Source organism: Mastigoproctus giganteus, chromosome 1 (assembly GCF_048544385.1).
Source record: "Mastigoproctus giganteus isolate SK-2022 chromosome 1, ASM4854438v1, whole genome shotgun sequence".
Taxonomy (NCBI): domain Eukaryota; kingdom Metazoa; phylum Arthropoda; class Arachnida; order Uropygi; family Thelyphonidae; genus Mastigoproctus; species Mastigoproctus giganteus.
Window position 1 is genome coordinate 126318753 of NC_143575.1, and position 24453 is coordinate 126343205.

A 24453-nucleotide genomic window follows, 5' to 3' on the forward strand; every position below is an offset into this window, starting at 1 on the left:
TATAAATGTTACCGTCTTCATCAACACAGGATTTCTGATACATTTTTGCAGCATCCATTGGCTGAGGTTGACTCTTCATGGGTAGTCATTTGCACTGAGAACTTGAACAACATTAAATATTGTTGGAGTGTAATAGCTGTTGATGCAAAATCTGCCAAACGATACTGTGGTTGACATGCTCTTCTAAGGCAGCACCCTTTCCTCCAGTTTTGGAGTACTAATTGATCTTGGCCTTCCCTCACCCCTGTGGAATAAAAAACATCCATGTTCTCTAAGGTGCTGATGTATCCTAGAAAAAGTATCTGGGTGCCTTCAATTGGGAAAGCCTTATGGTACAAATGTGTAGCCTAGAGTATGCTACCATTAGCATTTACCATACATGAAATGCATGTCTGTATACTGTGCATTAGTGTAAACACCATCCGTGTTAAATTTGAACTACAGTAAATGCCACAACAAAAAACACCTCAGAGACACTTAATCTACAGGAAATGTAAAGTAGTCGTAGTAACAGAAGCATGTGATGCAAGAAAACAAGCTTATGTAACATCAGCCCAAAAAAAAAAAAAATTCATACTACCATTCCCTCAAAGTTTTTCCAGTTCCTCCTTGAATTTATTTAAGTTTTTCAACTTCCACAATCACAGATGGAAGTTTATTCCAGCAATCAACTACCGGCTAGCTAAAGGCAAATTTCAGCACACCTATTCTAAAACTCTTTCCTCAATTTGAATTTATATCCCCCCCTCATGTTCGTAATCTCAGCAAGCAGAAGAATCCCATCAGAATTGAGTCTGCTCAACCCATTCAAGGCCTTATACATCTCAATCAGATCACCTCGCAGGTGCCTAGTCTCCACGCACTGTAATTTTCACAACTTAAAAGTCTTTCTTCGTAAGAGGACTCCTTCGTTCCCCTCAACAGTCTTCTTGCCCTTCTCTGTACTCACTCAAGCTTTGCCACATCCTTCCTAAAATGAGGCCTCCAGACCTGTACACAGTACTCAAGACGTGGCCTGACCATTGCCTTATACAAAGGGATAATCTCCTACTAGCAAAATTCCTGTATATCATTGACATATACCCCATGACCTGCTCTGGCAGCCTGTCTGCACTGCTCAGAAAAGTTCATATCTGACTACATAGTTATTCTGAGGTCTTTTCATTTTCTACCACCCTCAGTGTAGTACCACACAGTTGGAACGTTTCTCTTGGATCACTGCTACCCATATGCAGTACTTTGCATTTGTCAAGGTTAAACTTCAGTTGTCACTTCTCAGCCAATCTGCCCAACTTTTCTAGATCCTGTTGCAGTACCACACTACCATTACACTCATTAACAACCCTGCAAACATTTGTATCATCTGCATACTTGGACATCTAGACTGATATCAATAGCATTGATAAATATACAAAACAACAGTGGGCCCAACACTGAACCCTAGGGGGACTCCACTAATAACATTAGTCCACGAAGAGCAATGTCCATCAATTACCACTCTCTGTCTTCTGCCACTAAATTATCCTTTTATCCCTTGTAGCAACTTACCCTTAATACAATACTACTCCAATTTGTACAGTAGTCTTCCATATATGCAACAGTATCAAAAGCTTACCTCCATTCGATGTATAAGATATCAAAATTATTTTTTGCATCCAGTTCCTTTTTAAACATCATAGTATCCAATCAAATTTGTCACACAAGACTTTCCCTTCACAAACCCATGCTGCATCTGAATTATTGCTGCAGTTTTGTCTTGATCATCCTGCAATGCTCCTTTAACTAGTGACTCCATTATTTTCCCCGGAACAGAAGTTAAACTAATCAGTCTGTAATTACTCTTATCACCCTTTGATCTCCCTTTGTGAATTATTTATGCATTTTCACATCTCCAGTCTGTGGTGACTTTCCCTAAATCCAATGATGCTCTCATAATTATGGCTAAGGGTTTTCTTATTTACTTTGCCGCCCCCTTTAATATAACTGGATAGATCCCATCCACCCCAAGTGCTTCTCTTACGTTTAACTTCAACAATTTCTCCTCCACTTTGCTCTCATTTATTACAAAATCATTAAGTTCCCTGTTAGAGTTTAATAAGCTTCTGTCCTCCACTTCCCTACAGAATTCTTCTGGTGAATGTAGATGCAAAATGCTCATTCAGTTTGTCAGCTAGCCGAGTGGGTAAAGTACCTGCCCGGCAACCCAAAGGTCGCGGGTTCGATTCCCGCCTCGGGCTTGGATCAAAGTACTGCAAAAACCTTGGGAGGTGCAATATGGCCACAGAAGCCGATGCGCCAACAACTACCAAATCAAAAAAAAAAAAAAAAAAAATCTATCTGAGCAGTATCATCAGCAGTCGAACCATCAGTATTAAGTGGACTGAACTAATTCATCCCTTTCCTTATAGAGTTTATATAAGTAAAAAAGTGTTTGCTTATTTTCTTAGCATCCTTTGCGAAAGATTTCTCGTTATCTGCCTTCACGTGCCTAACCTCCTTTGTGACTTGATTACCGATTAGCTTATATCTACCATAAGCTTCTGTGTCACCATATATGCATCCCATACATTTTTCTTCTCTGCCACAAGTTTCATTAGTTCATCTGACATCCATTTAGGCCTAAACCTTGAACCGTATTTCATAATCGTATTTCATTTAAAATTTGCTGTGGATAACATCATCAGTTGGTCCCACTGTATAGAATTTAAAAATTGTCTTAAACCACTGTAGTCACCTTTGCAAAGGCACAAACCCTTCCCTTTACCATTAATGGTAATGATATCTTTAAGAAAATCCCACGTCAGTACACTGTGATCACTGCCACCTAGTGGTTCTTTAACTGTACATTCTTATTGTACAAATAATCACTGCTGATAACCAGATCATGAGTATTACTTTCTCTGATTGCCTCTCGAGCATGGTGCCGTAGAAAACAATCATGCAATAAATCCAAAAGTCTTGTTAGTGTGTGAGTGACCAATGCATGTGTTTCAATTAATATCTGGGAAGTTAAAATCCCCATTACAATACAATCTGATTTACTGGCTCACTCTAATTTCCTGTACAACTGTTCGTCATACTCATTAGGGCTATAAAACATGCCTACTCTCATTTTTGCCTTTCCAGTGCTCACACAAAACTGACTCAACATTGCACTGTCGATCTATGTTAACTGGATGCACTTCCTTAGATTTTGTTTTTTAATTAACAGCATAATCCCTCCTCCCTTCCTATCCTGTCTGTCCTTTTTATTTAAACATTGCACTTCCAAATTTCAATTCTGCATTCCTTATACCTGTGTGACACAACATTTCTGATATCCCAACAATATCTGCCTTTGATGTCTTGACCAGCACTTCAAATTCGTCAAATTTGTTTACTGTACTCCTAGCATCAATATACATGCAAGTATACAGTGAAAGGACAGAATTCATGGGATAGCTGGTTTCCTGGGCAACGTGATGCTGTCACCCCCCTCTCTAGTGGACAAACCCACCCCTTTTTAGTATGGATAAATGTCTTGAATTAACCGAAATTGCACTATCCCACTTTGACAGTGCCAAGAGTGTGCGGAAAATGCCATTTCTGGAATAACATCTCATCGTGTACAGCGCTGTGGGTGGAGAAAGGTGGTGGATGAACGTGGGCAGCGACGTTTATCTTGCATTGTTTCAGCCAACCAGTGTGTGACAGTGGCACATATCACTGCTGACTTCAATGAGGGAGGTGCCAGAAACATCTCCACCAAGACCATCAGGCAATTACCCACAATAGATTATAGGAACTGCCAACCCACCAGAGTCCCATTGTTAACACAGGGCAATGGACTCTTCCAGCAGAACAATGTGCCTCCCCGCAGAGCCGTGGTGACTAGAACATTCAAAGAGCATTCCGCAGGTTTTACCACCATGGAATGGCCTCCTTGTTCACTAGACATGGACCCCTTGGAGCATCTTTGGGATGCTGTGAAAAGGTCCATTCGAGCTTTGGATCCTTCACCAGGAATGCATCAGAATTATGGAGAGCGGGTGCAACAAGCATAGATTGAAGTAACTGTGGAACGCTTTTGTGAACTATTGGGCTCATTGGCTCACCGTGTGACTGCCCTTATCTTGGTGAAAGGTGGGCCTGCCCGTTACTATGTAGGTATGACATGATTTCTGTCCCTTCAGTGTACATGCACCTATTCTTATTCTTAGGTACCCTACTACAGCCAATATATTTATTTGTTTCATGATGACTCCCACCAGACCCTGAAAACCCCAGCACCCTGCCCTCCAAGCTACTGCTCATTCTAAATGAAGCAGTACAACAAGCATCACTTTCACCTCTGCCTGCAGCTACTGTTAATGTCTTAGTCTCTGAATCCCCTCAAGCTAGCAGTTTTCCATCCCACCTAAAACTGCCTTGATAGCATCAGCAAACACTCTTGCACCCCTTCTATTTAAGTGTATCCCATCCCAGTAGATGCAGTCTCTCCTGTTCATAGTGCTGGCAACAGACCTTGTACTACTAGTTCCTTCACTGAGCAGGAGGAAGAGGTTACAATATCACATGATTGTGTGTACAGTAGTATTGGGTACATTACTCCTGCATGTTTACCTTCCACGTGTACCTGTTATCAGTGTTTTGTTTGAAATTGCATTCCTTGTGTCCATTTAAATTGAGAACTGCACATTTGTGGACTTTTTCACACTCTTCTAAAAATTAAATGCACAAATGACGCAAACACTTCTGTGTAACAATATTTATCAAGAATGCTGTTTATCTCTGCAATGGGCTGATTTGCAGACCCATATTTTCTGAGACTTTTTTTTTCTTATTTTTAAGTGGTTCTTTTTGCCCTGAAAATATTATACCATTATTTTTTAAACACCCTGTATATCATTCTTATATGAATGCAATGAACAAATGCAATAGACTTCTCTCGTGCTTCAAATGTCATCATTGAGTAATTTCCGAGGCCGAGTATAATTTTGTTTCAAAATTATAACTGCACTTATAATTTTGAAACAAAAATATGAGAAAAACCAATCCTTTTTAAGTTATAAAAAAGTTCTGGTTAGTAGCTTGTGAAAATGATCAAAAATTACTATTTTTGATTCTTTTGTGACAAATATAAATTAGACTTAGAATTAAATTTACATAAATTAGCAATTTTCAAAGTTATTACTTGATAAAACTTAACTTTACTTTCATTCTTAGGTAGAAAGTCAAGTTTATGCTGATTTTGAATTAGAATATCTCCTGCTTGAAGGTAAGTTATAGCTTTAGTTGCCTTTTTTTATTTGTGATATTATGTTGAATTTCCTTTTGCAATCTTGTTTTTATTGAAAATAAAAAATTATCAGTAATAAAAGAATTACTTTACTATACAAACTATTTTATATGAGAATCACATTCCAGAACAACCTCTACTAGTTTCTTGGTCACCTAATAGAATGACACTAAGAAAAGATATACAAAGAATAGCTCACTGCCATGACATGGAGGTCTTCAGATCACCCACTCAGCTTAACAATTGATTTCCACTTCTGGGCATGTTCTCCATATGTTTACAAAATACTAGCCCTAATGACCCTTATACCCGTCCTGTTGTTTCCTAGTGAATACTTTTGAAACTTTAAGATTCCAAACAACTTTTGTTCTTTCCTAAATAGTTTTTTTCCCCAATATACCTTTGAACTAATCAAGAATGCACTGGTACCACAGGAGGTATAGTTATTGTCAGTGACTCTGTTGTCAGGGAAATGGGAAATATATTGTACGAAAAGGGTAGGTGGGTATATCAGCCAGGTGCAAAAGGAAATGACTTTGTAGAGCAGAAGTTGTCTTCTAAGGACCCAAAAGAGTGATATTGTTGCACACGTGGGCACTAATGATATTAAGAGTAGGAGATCTGAGGGCTTACTTAACAAGTTCAGGGAAATGTTGGGAAAAAGTTGCGATTAAGATTAAATTTGAATGCATCTGCAATTCTGCCCAGACACTATAGGATGGAATATTTATTTGATAGTCTTGTCAATCAATTCAGCCCTGGAGAGACCGTGCAAGGCTAATGGGATAGAATTTTTCTCAGCATGGTCTGTGCTTGTTGACAGAAAAGACTATTTTCACAGAGATGGGATACATTTTAATAGAAGGGGTGAAAGAATATGCTCTGATGGTATTGAGCAGTGTTAGGTCGGAAAACCGATAGCTTTGGGGAGATACACAGACTAATAGATTAACTAGAGTCACGACAAGGGTTAAAGTGATTCTTGCACTGCTTCAATTGGAACATACTTTTCTTTCTTCCCTTTACAGTAGTTATGTCTTTAATTAAATCCCACATCAGTACACTGTGATCACTGCCACCCAATTGGTCTTTTACCCGTAGATTCTTAATGCATAAGAATCACTGCTGATAACCAGATCAAGAGTACATCTTTCTCTCGTTGCCTCTCTTGCTGCTTGCCTCATCGAAGATTGTCTTGGTTTTAGGCTATCTTATATAGAAGTGTCACAATCTATATATCTTATATAGATTGTGTCTTATATAGAGGATTGATTAGGCTGACTGGAATGCCTTGTGACATCTCACAGAATATATTGTTCATGCAGCTGCAGTTACAGTTCCAAAAACATCTACATGGTTTCCACCATTTCCCAAACCAGTGGTGGAATATAGAATTCACAGCAGCAAAAAAGGCTATGGAGAACAAAAGTTAAGGTTTTTTTTTTTTTTCTGATTATGCCGTATTTGCCAGAATAAATTGTGGATCCACTTTTCCATCCTCTATTACCAAGTCAACCAAGCAGTCCGATGATAACACATGCAATTGAGAGTAATTACGGTGGATTTTTGGCTGCTGTAAAGGGATAAGTATTTTTAATTTTACCGTATTCTTCATTAATTAATATAGTACATTGTGTTTTACAGAGATATTAAATAGATATTAGATATTAAAAATTGCTTGTGAATTTCACAAGCAATTTTTCGAAGTTATGACTACCGGTGTTGGCGCCAATATTGTAGAACTAGCCACCGTATTGTAATCGATAAGAAATAGCATAACGTAGTATGCTATTTCTTATCGATTGTATAGTAGTAGTATACAATCAATAAGAAACTGATAGTAGTAGTAGTAGTAGTAGTAGTAGTAGTAGGGGCATGTGATGCAAGAAAGCAAGTGTATGAGCTTATGCAGCATCAGCCAAAAAAAAAATCACACCATTCCCTCCAAATGCCTGTCCAGTTTCTGCTTAAATTTGTTTAACCTATCAACTTCCACAACGACAGATGGAAGTTTGTTCCAGCAATTAACCACCCGCTGGCTAAAGGCAAATTTCCGCACATCTGTCTTTTCTTAATTTGAATTAAGCCTCCTTAGGTTCGTAATCTGAACAAGTGGAAGGATCCCATCAGAATTCAGCGTGCTCAACCCATTCAAAGCCTTATACACCTCAATCAGATCACCGCACAGGTGCCTAGTCTCCAGTCACTTAAGCCTCTCTTGGTAAGAGGATCCCTTCATTCCCCTCACCAATCTTGTTGCCCTTCTCTGTACACGCTCAAGCAAATCTACATCCTTCCTAAAATGAGGCCTCCAGACCTGTACACAGTACTCAAGGTGTGGCCTGACTATTGCCTTATACAGAGGGATAATCACCTCCTTTTCCCTGCTAGCAAAATTCCTATATATCTTTGACAAAACCCCATGACCTGCCCTGGCAGCCTGTCTGCATTGCTCAGAAAACTTCATATCTGACTACACAATTACTCCCAGGTCTTTTTCATTTCCTACCACGTTAAGTGTAGTACCACACAGTTCGTTCATTTCTCTGGGGTTACTTCTACCCATATGCAGTACTTGCTTGTATATGCATTTGTCAAGGTTAAAGTTCAGTTGCCACTTCTTAGCCCATCTGCCCAAATTATCTAGGTCCTGTTGCAGTAGCACACTGCCATTACTGTCATTAACAACCCTGCCAACCTTTGTATCATCTGCAAACTTCAACATCAAGCCTGATATACCTTCATCAATATCATTGATAAATATACAAAACAGCAGTGGACCCAACACCGAACCCTGTGGGACTCCACGAAGAGCAGCACCCATTAATTACCACCCTCTGTCTTATCCCACTCAACCATCCTGTTATCCATTGTAGCAACTTACCCTTAATACCATTCTGCTCCAATTGGTACAATAGTCATCCATGCGCAACAGTGTCAAAAGCTTTCCTGAAATCCAAATATATGATAATCAAAATTATTTTTTGCATCCAGTTCCTTTGTAACCACATCATAATATCCTATCAAATTTGTCAGACAAGACTTTCCCTTAACAAACCCATGCTGTGTCTGAATTATTGCTGCAGTCTTGTCTAGATGATCCTGCAATGCATCTTTAACTGGTGACTCCATTATTTTACCCGGAACAGAAGTTTAACTGGTCTGTAATTACTCGTGTCACGCTTCGATCCCCCTTTGTGAATTGGGATACATTTGCACATCTCCAGTCCGTGGGGACCTCCCCTGAGTCCAAGGATGCCCTCGTAATTATGGCTAAGGGTGTGCTTAGTTGCTTTGCCGCCTCCTTTAATATAATTGTATAAATCCCATCCACCCCAGGTGCCTTTCTTATGTTTAACTTCAACAATTTCTCCTCCACTTTGCTCTCAGTTATTACCAAATCATTAAGCACCCTGCTACAATTTGATAACCTTCTGCCATTTTCAAACTTTAATAACTCCTCGTGTGTGAATGTAGATGCAAAATACCCATTCAGTTTGTTTGCTATCTGAGCAGGATCATCAACAGTGGAACCATCGATATCAAGTGGACCAATCAGATTCATCCCCTTCCTTTTAGAGTTTATATAAGTAAAGAAATCATTGCTGTTTTTCTTAGCATCTTTTGCCAAAGATTTCTCGTAATCTGCCTTTGCCTGCCTAACCTCCTTTGTGACCTGATTACAGACTAGCTTATATCTGCCATAGGCTTCTGTCGTTTGATAATTTATATGCATCCCATGCCTTTTTCTTCTCTGTCACGAGTCTCATTTGTTCATGTGATAACCATTTAGACCTAAACCTTGAACAATATTTCTTAATATGTATGAAACTTTTAGTAGCATCCACAATTAATTCCTTGAATGCTTCCCAGTTAGAATTTACTGTTGGTAACATCGTCAGTTGATCCCACTGTACAGAATTTAAAAACTGTCTGAGACCACTGCATAAGGTATAAAGTAAAAATAGATAGTGTAATACAAAGCACTGCATAATACAAAGCAAGTAATACAAAATGTTATCAATTAATCAAAAATATTATTAATCTTATTAAATTTAATTGTTAATTAAATTGTATTTAAACGGAACTCATGACCTAGACTAGAACTGCAAAGCAAAGATCACAGACTAGCAAGAGTGCTGTGACTTGGGGAAGAAACGAAGGGGATGATTCTCCAACGCATCACAGTCTCAAAAAATTTGCGAAATATGAAATGTTTGCCGATCTTTCTGAAACAGGAAATGATCTAGCCAAGGAGGGGATGCCTTTGTGTGCTAGGTGTCTAGAGTGTCAAGAAATTAGGTGCCAACTCACCATTCTGATGGGCATCTATGAGAGCTTAAGGTTTAGGGTAAATGCCCTCGAAGAAATTAATATGAGGAGCCCATCAAGCTCTCAGCTGCTAAGCTCAATGACAGAGCTCACATCTGTGCTTCAGGCAACACAGAGGCAATCTCCAAGGCAAAATGCACTGTTCCCAAAGGAACTAGTTATTGTCAGCGACACTATTGTCAGAGAAACGAATATACTATGCAAAAAAGGATAGGTGGAACAGGACCAGGGTATGTCTACCTGAGGCAAAATTTGATGACATTGTAGAGTAGATATCATTTTTTAAGGGTGCAAACGGTGATATTGTTGTACACGTTGGAACTAATGACATTAAGAGATCTGCAGATGTACTCAACAAGTACAGGTCAATGTTGAAAAACAATCGCGAGTTAGGGTTGAAATGTGAAAGTGTTTGCAATTCTGCCCAAATACGATAGGAGGTAGTATATGATGAGAGCCTTGTTGATCAATTTGGCCCTGGAGAGATTGTGCAAGGCTCAAGGGGTAGAATTTTTTTTCAGCCTGATCTGTGCTTGTTGACAGGAGAGACTGCTTCTACAGGGATGGGATACACTTATATAGAAAGGGTGCAAGAATATTTGCTGACTTGGGGGGGGGGATCCACAGAGTAACAGGTTAATAGTGGCTGCCGGCAGAGGCAAAAGTGATTCTTGCACTCCTTCTATTAGAATGAGCAGCAGCCTGGAAAGCAAGGCAGTGGAGATTTCCAGAACTGCTGAGAGTCATAGTGGAACAAGTAAATACATGGGCTGTGTTACAGTAACTAATAGTAGGAACAGGTGCATGAATACTTGCACGTACACCAATGCTAGGAGTATCGTTAATAAATTTGATGAGCTTGAAGTGCTAGTCAAGACATCAAAGGCAGATATTGTTTGAATATCAGAGATGTGGTGTCATACAGTATAAGCAGTGCAGAATTGGAATTTGGGGAGAACAATGTGTACAGAAAGGACAGACAGGACAGGAAGGGAGGTAGGGTTATGCTGTTAGTTAAGAAACAAAATCTAAGGAAGTGCATCCAATTGATATTGGTGGACAATGCTGTTTGTTATATTTTTTTTTTTAGGAGCATTAGCAACTAAGGCCATATTGCTCCAAGAATATGTGGTGGTCACTTCCTGACCTTTCCGCATCCTCCGTATTTGGTGGTGAAGGGCTCGAACCCCGGTCTAATCAAGAAGCGTGTGTTACGCACTGCTGCTCCTTCCCACCTGGCTACGGAGGCGCCGGTGGGCAAAGCAATGTTGAGTCTGTTTGGTGTGACTTTTTTTTTTTTTGTTGTTGTTAGTTGGTGCATCGGCTTCTGTGGCCATAATGCACCTCCCAAAGTTTTTGCATTTTACTCTGATCCAAGCCCAAGGCGGGATTCGAACCCGTGACCTTTGGGTTGCCAGGCAGGCACTTTACCAATCCGGTCGGCTGGTGTGACATAAGCACTGGGAAAGGAAAAATGAGAGTAAGTGTGTGTTATAGGCCTAATGAATCTCATGAGTATAATGACAATTGTGCAGAGAAACAGAGTAGGCTAGTAAATTAGAATGTCTTATAATGGGGGATTTTAACTTTCCATATATCAACTGGAATTTGTGGGATACTAAAGTTACTATATGCAGCTGAGTTTTGGTTACTGAAATGGCCACATGGCAGTTTAAGTTACCTCCACAGCAATGGCCACTGCTCTTGTGCTGACACAATTGACAGTAAAGATGGAAGAGAGATGCCTAACTTTCACTGCAAAAATAATCATGGGAAAGATCTCCCAACATCTGGAATGTGATCCGATGGAGAATTCCCCCTCCTGCGCTGAGAGCAATGCTTCTGCTGTGCTCAACCCATGGGAGACTGCACGCCTGAGAGATTTCTGCCCACAGAAATATTAACAAGGATGCAATCACTTGACGTGGAACTGAACAAGTTCGCCTGCGACAAGTGGCACAGGAGAAGGGTCTTAATGCAAGCACATGATCTTCTCCTTTCACAGTAGTGTACAGTGGAAAACTCTGTCTGTGTCTCTCTGTGAACCACGTATCCTCTTATTTAAATATATGAAGAACTGCTCACATGGTATCTGATCATGGATTTTTATTTTATTGATTTATTATTGCTATTTTATTTTTAGCATTATATATTGTGTTACTCAATATCACTATTTTGTATATTTATATCCATGTGAGACCCCTAGCAGCATGGTGTGATGAATATATTTAATGGTATCTTTACATACAATAAAGATTAATTATTATTATTATTAAGTGTATTACTCTCTCTTGTTGCCTCTCGAACATGCTGCTGCAGAAAACAATCATCCAATAAATCCACAAAAGTCTTGCTAGTGAAAGGGAGCTACATGGCTTCGTCTGAAGGTGGATGAATACTAGTTGAAAATTGTCTACTACCTAAAAAATAAAATAAGAGTTAAACAATTTCAGCTGATGCATGCCCATGAAATGAAGTTGTTTTTGTTATTTGGTTTTTAGGAGCATTAGCAACTAAGGCCATATTGCTCCGGGATATGCGGTTGTCATTCCCTGACCTTTCCACATCATCCGTATTTGGTGGTGACGGGTTCGAACCCCGGTCTAATCAAGAAGCGTGTGCTACGCACTGCTGCTCCTTCTCACCTGGCTATGGAGGCACCTCGAAATGAAGTAATGAAGGTTTTGAGGCAAAGCATGTGTGTACATGTTTGCTGTCTTTGGGTAAATGTTCAACTAGACTGGTAGAACAGTAGCAACCTTTGACACGTCTGTTTAAAGAAGAAGTTAGAAGTGGTGTGAAAAGCAATATGAACACTTCTCAGAGTAAACAAATTGAAAATACAACAAGCAATCACTAGGGAGTGACACTAACTCATGTGTCACTCCCTGTCAATCCCAAAGTTTTGAAAATGGACAAATTGAGAACTTAGGAAAAGAACACTTCTGAATTGGAAACTTCTGGTAAAAGCAGTCCTAAACAGGAGCTCATGTCTGGTGAGTATGGGCTTGGCAAACCCAGGTCCTGAGCTAGATATCATAATCCTTCTCTTTCTTGGTGATTCCTTTCTACTTTTGATTCTCTCTCTCAGGGTAACTTGGGAATTTTTTTTTTTTGGCTGGTGAAGTATAAGCCTCAGGCTTCCTTGCATCATATGGCTAATAATAATAATAATAATAATAAATTGGTGAAGCAGACTGATAATTCTAGGCCATGTTATCCTTACTCATGCTCTTCTGCCTTGAATAAAGTTGCTTGTTTCTTTTAAATATTATGCCAGTGTTTGAAAATCCGAACATAGATCTTCAATCCAGTGTACTTCACATTCATATGAGGTTATTAAATATGTTGAAGAATGTTACGTGCATTTATTTTGAAATGTTGTGGAGTCAAAAATAAGAAGAAAAAGTTTTGTTCTTTTTCCCAGTGACGAAGTACATTATGGCTGCACATGGCTATGTGGTGCACAAATGTCATCAATTGGCAGTGTGCATCATTTTCAAATCTGCTTTTTTTTTCTTTTTTTTTTTTTGTACAAATTACCAGTATTTCTTCCTGTCATTAAAGAGAAAGAAATTGATGAAGCATTAGATGTTTTTCAACATTGGTTCTGCCAGTTTCAATGTGCAGACCTACCAATTATGAAAGAAGAAAGAATTAGTGACAGTGGTCCTTGGTTTGCAAACTGATGAGTGCACATGGAAGCTTGAAATTTTACAAATTATTGCAAGTCATGTTTGGCATTTTAATGATTCCTCATACCAGTACTGACAGTGAGAGAATATTTGCCCAGATTAGAAAGAGAAAAACTGAGTACAGATCTTCTGTTGAAGTTTTGGAAATGCTCCTGACAGCCATGTTTAGAGAACAGGTCCATTCTTATGGGTCTGTTCTCTAAACCATTGTTATGAATGAAATTTTGACTCAGCTTTTTTGAAGAGCCCAAAGTCTACAACAATATCTTTATTAAAGCTGTCAAAATCAGTGATGTCTAATTGCTATCCAAACAGAAATCCAGAAACTGAAAAATTGTTGAATAAGCTAATGTTAAAAGCATACACTATTGGTAAACAGTCATATGACTGTGTTTTAATATTAAAATGTTTTTTTCACAAGTGAAATTAATTAATTAATCTTTATTGTACACAAAGATACCATACAATATGCCATCACAGCATGCTGCCAGGGGTCTCACATGGATATAAATTTACAAAATAGTGATATTGAGTAACACAATATATAATGCTAATAACAAAATAGCAATAATAAATCAATAAAATAAAAATCCATGATCAGATACCATGTGAACAGTTCTCCATATATTTAAATAAGAGAATACATGGTTCACAGGTAGAGTGACACAGACAGAGTTTTCCACTATACACTATGTTAGGATCGTTCTCCTGTACTACTTGTTACAGGCAAACTTGTTCAGATCCATATCAGGTGACTGTATCCTTGTTAACATTTCTGTGGGTAGAAATTTCTCAGACGTGCAGTCTCCCATGGGTCGAGCACAGTTGAGACATTGCTCTCAGCACAGGAGGAGAATTCTCTGTAGGATCACATCCCAGATGATGGGGTCGAAAATATTTACCATGAGCATTTTTACAGTGAAAGTTAGACATCTCTCTTCCATCTTTACTGTCAATCGTCCCAGCCCAAGAGAGCCGTGGTCATCGCTGTGGTTCGCTGCTGTGGAGGTGACTTCGACTTCCATGTGGCCCATTTCAGTAACCAAAACTCGGCTGCATATAGTGGCTTTAGTGTGGTTTTAGTCACAGAACCCCAAATTTCTGCTCCACAGAGGACACATTGGAAAATGGTAGTCTGGATGTATCTCTTGGTAGTGCCTGGGTTCATGACATAGAGAAGGTGCTGTTTCAACCTCCACCAATTTCGACTCAGTTGCAGGCATAGATGTTCAAGATGGTGGTTGAACCATAACTTTGTGTCGAAGATCACCCCAAAGTCATGATGTTTTGCTATGCTTTTGATGATTTTTCCATTCAGTGATTTCTAGTGCAGTGTGGACTTTAAAATTAACTCCTGATTTCTTCCTGCTTACAAATGCCTGATCGGCATCTTTTTGAAAGTCAAAAGTTGGCAACTATTTTCTAGCATTAACATAAGCAAAGAATCCTTTGCATTATATAGCCAATGAATTCTTATAAACTGCTTTAGCCTCCAAAAAAACTCCCAACGTGATTTGATTTCAGGCTAGTTTAAATTTCGCGTGGGCTTCTGTGTTCTCTGATAATTTATAATTATCCCCTTTATTTTTCTTCTATAACACGTTCCATTAGTTCCTCTAACATCTAGTTAAATCTAAAAGTTGAATAGTATATCTGATTGATGGAAAATATTAGTAGCTTCTATGATTACTTCAATGTAGTAGTTGTTAACCAGTGGCACAAACAGCAGTATTTGCCACTGAAAAGAATTGTATAAAGTGTCTATGACCATTGTAGTATTACAAAACATTATGACCAGTGAGTCATTATGCAGATCGAAGCAACTGCAGGGGAACTACTGCGTGGGTCAGGAAACGATAAAAAACACCACCTGATACTGAGCTCCCGTTAATCAATGTTACTCTTGTTCTTCAGATGGGAAGGCAGTGGACTTAAGCGAGTTTGACAAAGGCCAAACTGTAATAGTCAGATGACTGGGTCAGAGCATATCCAAAACGGCACAGCTGGTGGGGTGCTCACAGTCAGCCGTGATTAGTTCCAACTAAAAGTGGTCCGAGGACGGGAAACTAATGAACCGCCAGCAAGGTGTTAGACGACCACAGCTCATCGATGCTCGAGATGAGCGAAGGCTCTCCCAGATGGTATGTGGCAACAGTGGTGCAACTCACTGGTAATTGGAATGCTGGTGACGGGAGTAGTGTCATAACACACAGTACGTCGAACCCTGCTGAAAATGGGGCTGCGGAGCTGCAGGGCACGCGAGCATCAAAAGTGGACCTTGAGTGATTGGAAGAAGGTTGTCTGGTCTGATGAATCACGTTTCCTGTTGCACCATGTTGTCGGCCGTGTCCGTGCGTTGTTTACCTGTGGAGATGATGATGCCTGGATGCACCGTAGGACAAAAATAAGCCAGTGGTGGCGGTGTCATGCTTTGGGCGATGTTCTGCTGGGATACCCTGGGTCCAGTCAGCCCTATGCTGGGCACTCTGAAATGTACCACCTACCTAAACATTATTGCTGACCTGGTGCACCCTTTCATGGCAACGGTCTTGCCCTATTGTGGTGCCATCTTTCAGTAGGATAATGCACCATGCCACACCTCCCTGATTGTTCGAGACTGGTTCGCGAAACATGAGGAAGACTTCCAGGTGTTGTCCTGGTCTCTAAATTCCCCAAACGTCAATTCCATCGAGCATCTGTGGTTTATGTTGGAACAGCAACTCTGATCTGTGGCGTCTCAACCACGGACCTTACAGGAGTTAAAAGATCTGCTGGTTACGTGTTGGTACCAGATACCACAAGGCATTTATAAATTTTGTAGCGTCCATGCCTCGCCGATTACGAGCTGTTTTGGCTGCACGTGGAGGACCAACATCATATTAAGTAGGTGGTCATAATGTTTTGTCTCATCGGTGTAAATCCCTTTCATTCTCTACCACTGTCAGTGTAGTACCACAAAGTTGATACGTTGCTCTGGGGTTGCTGTTTCCCATATGTAGTACTTTACATTTGTCACATAAATTTGTTATGGTCACTGCCACTCATTCTTTTACCAAAATAATGTGATCTAGGCACTGTTTTCTACCTAGCTAACATGCTGATATAGAAAACAGTCGTTCACAAATTTCAGAACTACTCCACTACTGAGTGTCCAATTAATGTCTGTAAAGCTATAATCCTCCTTGGTAAGACATTCTGATTTACTGACCCACTTTATTTGTCTTGGTAACTGTTCATAATACTCATCAGTCATTTGGTCTGTAAATTTCTACTCTCATTTCTGTTTACCCAGTGCTGCATCAAATTGACTCTACATTACACTGGTATTCTCTGTTGATCGGGTTTACTTTCTTAGAACCTACATGCTTCTTTACTAAGAGAATAATCCCCCCCCACACACACACACCCTGGCGCATTATGGCCTTAGCTGCCAATGCGCCATAAAAAACCAAATCAAATCAAATCAAATCAAACACACACACCCCATCATGTCTGGCCTTTCTGTACACATTGAATTCACAGTTTTCAGTCTCTGGCATCATTGTCTCATTGTTGCCATATGTTTCCGATCTTTGTATATTATTTACATTTCATGATTTAGCCACTTCTTTAAATTTGTTGTAAAATTTATTTACAATATTCCTCATGTATCATAGTACCCGAAGCAAAAGGAATTTTTCTAAGTCGCCTATGTAAACACAGGTAAATAATTATATAGTGATATTGGCTGAAGTCCAGTATAATATACATCAGCAGGTATTTCAATGAAAGCGAGGACAACAGCAATAATTGACAGGTGAAGACACCTCCCTTTTCTGATTGTTTTGTGTTGTCGAGGAGGGGGGGCTTAACTTAGATAGGGTGTTTGTCCCTCCAACCCTGCCTGCTGTTTTAAAATGGGGAAAACGAGTGCCCAATTTAAAAACAGCGGCAAATATGAGGAAAACACCCTAGGCACATCAACCAAGGAGGAGAGTGGGCGGGGAAAGCAGTGGCATCTGCCAATCACTTTGTTCCTCTCCGTTTGTCAAAATATGAGTCACAACTTGTCAATCACTGTTTTGCTTGCTGCCATGTTGGAGGGTGTTCACCGTTTTGAATTTTTCTGTGATATTTATTTGACCTTGAGAATGCCGTGCACTACAAATGCACAGGTAAATAATTACATAGGTCATTTTTTGATTAGATATCAACCAATGTGTTTAGACAGATGTGTCTTTTATATGGAAAAGATTTAACTTACTCTGTATACCTCTACATTTTACGTAGAAAAGCATGCGTGGGAATGGGCGAGCAAAGTGAACAGGGGGCAAAACCCCCTAGCAATTATTAAAAAAGAAAAGCACCAAATAAAGGAAAATATAAATAACAGCCTGGTTTGTAAACCAAGTAAAGCCATGCCTAAATGAAAATTTTGGTAAGCCAAAGGAATGCTATGAAAAGAATATAGTTTAAAAGAAAGGAATGCTAAGCAATAATAGACATATTTTTGATATATGGAGAAATTATAATATGGCTAAAATAAAACAAAATAAAAATTGTTGAAGAATCGAATTATTCTAGTAGTTTATGGTGTGTAAAAATTAGCAAAGGAAAATAAAAAAAAAACAGAAAAAGAACAGTAACTGCCCATCCCATATAAATATACATATTTATATATATATATATATATATATATATATTTTTTTTTTTTTTTACTTTTTTGCAGGGCACTGCTTTGAGCAAAGCACAGGCAATCCACCACGTGGACTGCAGTTCACTTTAGGTACAAATAGTACACCAGTCATCGTTGACACTATAGTAATGGCCAATTTAGTAAGTAGTTAATTTATGTGATTATTTATTTGTATATACCATAATAATCATTTATCCTTTAAACGTCACTAGTTTTTTATTTGACTCCCTCAATTTTAACCTTGTGTGACAGTATGTGTGTTATGACAATGGTTCTCAACCAATAAACTGTGACTCACTGCTGGGGTACGAATGAACTAAAGATTGGCCCTAAAAAGTTAAGATTGGTTAAATATCTTTTAATGATTATAATTTATATTAAAAAAAATAATTGAAATATATAATGTATCATCATATGATTTTTCATTATATATTCATTTTATTTTATTTTTATTATTTTATTTTTTCTTTTTATTATTATTTTATTTTATTTTCATTTTGTTATTATTTTATTTTATTTTTATTATTTTATTTTTTCTTTTTATTATTATTTTATTTTATTTTCATTTTGTTATTATTTTATTTTATTTTCTTTTTATTATTATTTTATTTTATTTTCATTTTGTTATTATTTTATTTTATTTTCATTTTATTATTATATGTGGGGTGCAAAAAATTTCTTGATGTTTCAGTGGACTATGTTAGTGGACTGTTATTATAAAGATTGAGTCCAACTGTCTCAAGCCATGTTTTCTCTTATCTCTCAGCTATATGGCAATATACAGAAATATACATTATATAAATACTATGTATATACACGCAAACATAAGGTGTGACTATTAAATAACAAGACACCAGGATTTTGGTTTTCATTTTGGCCCTCTGTATACCCCAAGAGATTATTTTGGAAAAAAACTAATTTTAGTAATCACCAAAGTCAATTATTTCAACCTGAATATCAACATTGCATGCTGATTGTCAATGGGCATGCAATTATTAACCTTTATTATAAACGTGATGCTTTTTTAATTTTGGTGTCATTAATTTTTCACATTGACTATTTAATATTTCAAAAAGCTTTCATTCCAGTATCATCCTTTTTTCAGTGTATCAGGATTGCCACTATTTGTACTGATTCCAATATTGGGAAGGGTTTTTGCTTTCATAAAGGCGACTACGATGGTCTGAGACAGTATTTAAATTCTATACAGTGGGACCAACTGATGATGTTACCAACAGCAAATTGAAAATGGGAATCATTCAAAGAACTTATCTTGGAAGCTACTAGGCTTTACATACCAACTAAGAAATATTGTTCAAGGTTTACGCCTAAATGGAGGGCGCCTCCGTAGCCAGGTGGGAAGGAGCAGCAGTGCGTAGAACACGCTTCTTGATTAGACCGGGGTTCGAGCCCGTCACCACCAAATACGGAGGATGCGGAAAGGTCAGGGAATGACCACCGCATATCCCGGAGCAATATGGCCTTAGTTGCTAATGCTCCTAAAAACCAAATAACAAACAATAACAAACGCCTAAATGGATGTCAGATGAACTAATGAGACATATGGCAGAGAAGAAAAATGAATGGGATACAGATAAATTAATGGGTGACATGGAAGCCTATGATAGATATAAGCTGGTCTGTAACCAAGTCACAAAGGAGATTAGGCAGGCAAAGGCAGATTATGAGAAATCTTTGGCAAAGGATGCAAAGAAAAATAGAAAAGAGTTCTTTACCTATGTAAACTCTAGAAGGAAAGGGATGAATCAGATTGGCCCACTGGATATTGATGGTTCAACAGTTGAGGATCCTGCTCAGGTGGCTAACAAACTAAACATGTATTTTGCATCTACATTCGCACATGAGTTATTCAGGAAGCGGAATGCCAGAGGTGAAGTAAACTCTGGCAGTGAGCTGGATGATTTTGTAATAAGTGAGAGTAAAGTGGAGGAGAAATTATTCAGGATAAACATAAAAAAAGGCACCCATAGCGGATGGGATCTATCCAGTTATATTAAAGGAGGCTGCAAAGGAAGTAAGCAAACCCTTAGCCATAATTTTGAGAGATTCTTTGGACTCAGAAGAGGTACCTACAGACTGGAGATATGCAGATGGGACCCCAATTCACAAAGGAGGATCAAAGGCTGACACAAGTAATTATAGACCTGTGAGTTTAACTTCTGTTTCAGGAAAATTAATGGAGGCACTGGTTTAAGAAGCACTGCAGGATCATCTAGACAAGACTTCAATTATAGCTCAGACACAGCATGGTTTTGTTAAGGGAAAGTCTTGCCTGACCAATTTGATTGGATACTATGATGCAGTTATAAAAGAACTGGATGCAGGAAATAACTTTGATATTATATATTTGGATCTTAGAAAGTCTTTTGATACTGTTGCACATGGAAGACAAATTGGACCAGTGTGGCATTGGAGGCAAATTGCTGCTATGGATAAAGGGATGGTTGAGGGGGAGAAGACAGAGAGTGGTAATCAATGGCCACTGCTCATCATGGACTAATGTTACTAGTGGAGTCCCTCAGGGTTCAGTGTTAGGTCCATTGTTGTTTTCTGTATTTATAAATCATATTAATGATGGTATACCAAGCTTAATGTCCAAGTTTGGAGACGATACAAATGTTGGCAGGGTTGTTAAGGACACTACTGACGCTATGCTGCTGCAACAGGATCTGGTGCTGGCCGGGTGCGTAAAGTGCCTGCCTAGCAACCCAAAGGTCGCGGGTTCGAATCCCGCCTCGGGCTTGGATGAAAGTACTGCAAAAACCTTGGAAGGTGCATAATGGCCACAGAAGCCGATGCGCCAACAACTTCCAAAAAAAAAAACAAAAAAAAAAAAAAAAAAAAAACCAGGATCTGGAAAGGTTGAGCAGATGGGCTGAGAGGTGGCAAATGAAGTTTAACATTGACAAATGTAAAGTACTACATATGGAAAACAGTAACCGCAGAGCAATGTATCAACTCTGTGGTACTACACTGACTGTGGTAGAGAATGAAAAGGGACCTGGAGGTAATTGTGTAGGCAGATATGAAGTTTTCTGAGCAGTACAGATGGGCTGCAAGAGTAGCTCATGGTGTTTTGTCAATGATATACAGGAATTTTTTTAGCAGGGATAAGGAGGTGATCATTCCTTTGTATAAGGCAATGGTCAGGCCACACCTTGAGTAGTAGTAGTAGCAGTGGCATTTGATGCAAGAAAGCAAGTGTATGAGCTTATGCAGCATCAGCCAAAAAAAGAAAAAAAAAAATCACACCATTCCCTCTAAATGCCTGTCCAGTTCCTCCTTAAATTTATTCAACCTATCAACTTCCATGACAGATGGAAGTTTGTTTCAGCAATTAACCACCCGCTGGCTAAAGGCAAATTTCCGCACATCTAATCTACATCTGTCTTTTCTTACTTTGAATTTATGCCTCCTTAGGTTCGTAATCTGAACAAGTGGAAGGATCCCATCAGAATTCAGCATGCTCAACCCATTCAAGGCCTTATATACCTCAATCAGATCACCGCGCAGGTGCCTAGTCTCGTCTCCAGCCACTGCAATTTGCAGAACTCAAGCCTCTCTTGGTAAGAGGATCCCTTCATTCCCCTCACCAATCTTGTTGCCCTTCTCTGTACATGCTCAAGTAAATCCTTCTTCATCAACTACATCCTTCCTAAAATGAGGCCTCCAGACCTGTACGCAGTACTCAAGGCGTGGCCTGACCATTGCCTTCTAGAGAGGGATAATCACCTCCTTTTCCCTGCTAGCAAAATTCCTATATATCATTGACAAAACCTGATGACCTGCCCTGGCAGCCTGTCTGCATTGCTCAGAAAACTTCATATCTGACTGCACAATTACTCCCAGGACTTTTTCATTTTCTACCACCTTAAGTGTAGTACCACACATTTGGTACGTTTCTCTGGAGGTTACGTCTACCCATATGCAGTACTTTGCATTTGTCACGGTTAAACCTCAGTTGCCACTTCTTAACCCATCTGCCCAAATTATCTAGATCCTGTTGCAGTAGCACACTGCCATTACTGTCATTAACAACCCTGCCAACCTTTGTATCATCTGCAAACTTCGACATTATGATCCTGCAGTGCTTCTTTAACCAGTGCCTCCATTAATTTTCCAGGAACAGTTTAACTTCTGTTTCTGGAAAATTAATGGAGGCACTGATTAAAGAAGCACTGCAGGATCATCTAGACAAGACTTCAGTTATAGCTCAGACACAGCATGGTTTTGTTAAGGGGGGAAGTCTTGCCTGACCAATTTGATTGGATACTATGATGCAGTCACAAAAGAACTGGATGCAGGGAATAACTTTGATATTATATACTTGGATCTTAGAAAGACTTTTGATACTGTTGCACATGGAAGACTGCTGCACAAATTGGAGCAGTGTGGCATTGGAGGCAAATTGCTGCTATGGATAAAGGGGTGGTTGAGGGGGAGAAGACAGAGAGTGGTAATCAATGGCCACTGCTCATCGTGGACTAATGTTATTAGTGGAGTCCCTCAGGGTTCAGTATTGGTTCCATTATTGTTTTCTGTATTTATAAATGATATTGATGATGGTATATCAAGCTTAATGTCCAAGTTTGCAGACGATACGAAGGTCGGCACGGTTGTCAAGGACACTACTGACACTATGCTACTGCAACAGGATCTGGAAAGGTTGAGCAGATGGGCTGAGAGGTGGCAAATGAAGTTTAACATTGACAAATGTAAAGTACTACATATGGAAAACAGTAACCCCAGAGCAATGTATCAACTCTGTGGTACTACACTGACAGTGGTAGAGAATGAAAGGGACCTGGGGGTGGTTGTGCAGGCAGATATGAAGTTTTCTGAGCAGTGTAGATGGGCTGCAAGAGTAGCTCATGGAGTATTGTCAATGATATATAGGAATTTTTCTAGCAGGGATAAGGAGGTGATTATTCCCTTGTATAAGGCAATAGTCAGACCACACCTACAGTACTGTATACAGGTCTGGAGGCCTCATTTCAAGAAGGATGTAGAGATGCTGGAACGAATACAGAGAAGGGCAACAAGATTAGTGAATGCAACAAAAGGGTGCTCTTATGAAGAAAGGCTTAAGTTTTGCAAATTACAGTGTCTGGAGACTAGGCACCGGCGAGGTGATCTGATAGAGGTGTATTAAGCCTTGAATGGTTTGAGCATGCTCAATGCTAATGGGATTCTTCCTCTTGCTCAGAATAATAACCTGAGAGGGCATAAATTCAAATTGAGAAAAGACAGATGTAGGATAGACGTGAGGAAATTTGCCTTTAGCCAGCGGGTTATTGGGTGGTGAAATAGACTTCCATCCCTTGTCATGGAAGTTGATAACCTAAATAAGTTTAAGGCTCAGCTGGACAGGTATTTTGAATGAACAGAGGGGTGAAGTGGAAGTGGTTATTTTTTATTTATTTATTTTTTTTTATTTTTTGGCTGATGCTGCATAAGCTTGCTTTCTTGCATCAAATGCCTCTACTAATGCTAATTAAACCTGATATACCTTCATCAATATCATTGATAAATATACAAAACAACAGTGGACCTAACACCGAACCCTGTGGGACTCCACTAATAACTTTAGTCCAAGAAGAGCAGCACCCATTGATTACCACCCTCTGTCTTCTCCCACTTAACCATCCTTTTATCCATTGTAGCAACTTACCCTTAATACCATTCTGCTCCAATTTGTACAATAGTCTTCCATGCGCAACAGTGTCAGAAGCTTTCCTGAAATCCAAATATATGATATCAAAATTATTTTTTGCATCCAGTTCCTTTGTAACCACATCATAATATCCTATCAAATTTGTCAGACAAGACTTTCCCTTAACAAACCCATGCTGTCTCAATTATTGCTGCAGTCTTGTCTAGATGATCCTGCAATGCATCTTTAACCAGTGACTCCATTATTTTACCCAGAACAGAAGTTAAACTAACTGGTCTGTAATTACTCGTGTCACCCTTCGATCCCCCTTTGTGAATTGGGGATATATTTGCACATCTCCAGTCCGTGGGAACCTCCCCTGAATCCAAGGACGCTCTCATAATTATGGCTAAGGGTTTGCTTAGTTGCTTTGCTGCCTCCTTTAATATAACTGGATAGATCCCCAGGTGCTTTTCTTATGTTTAACTTCAACAATTTCTCCTCCACTTTGCTTTCAGTTATTACAAAATCATTAAGTATCCTGCTACAATTTGATAACCTTCTGCCATTTTCAAACCTTAATTTCTCATGTGTGAATGTAGATGCAAAATACTCATTCGGTTTGTTTGCTATCTTAGCAGGATCATCAACAGTCGGACCATCGATGTCAAATGGACCAATCAGATTCATCCCCTTTCTTTTAGAGTTTATATAAGTAAAGAAATCCTTGCTGTTTTTCTTAGCATCTTTTGCCAAGGATTTCTCATAATCTGCCTTCGTCTGCCTAACCTCCTTTGTC

General features: G+C 39.1%; 1 protein-coding gene across 1 annotated transcript in view; it reads left to right on the forward strand.

Annotated features, from left to right (window-relative positions):
* Nucleotides 1-24453, forward strand: part of Uggt (UDP-glucose-glycoprotein glucosyltransferase) — an 820111-nt gene that overhangs the window by 436343 nt on the left and 359315 nt on the right. The window contains exons 28-29 of the mRNA XM_090386735.1: nt 5206-5257; nt 18014-18120. Of these exons, the coding sequence (XP_090242861.1) occupies nt 5206-5257; nt 18014-18120 (159 nt within the window). The remainder of the gene's footprint in view (nt 1-5205; nt 5258-18013; nt 18121-24453) is intronic.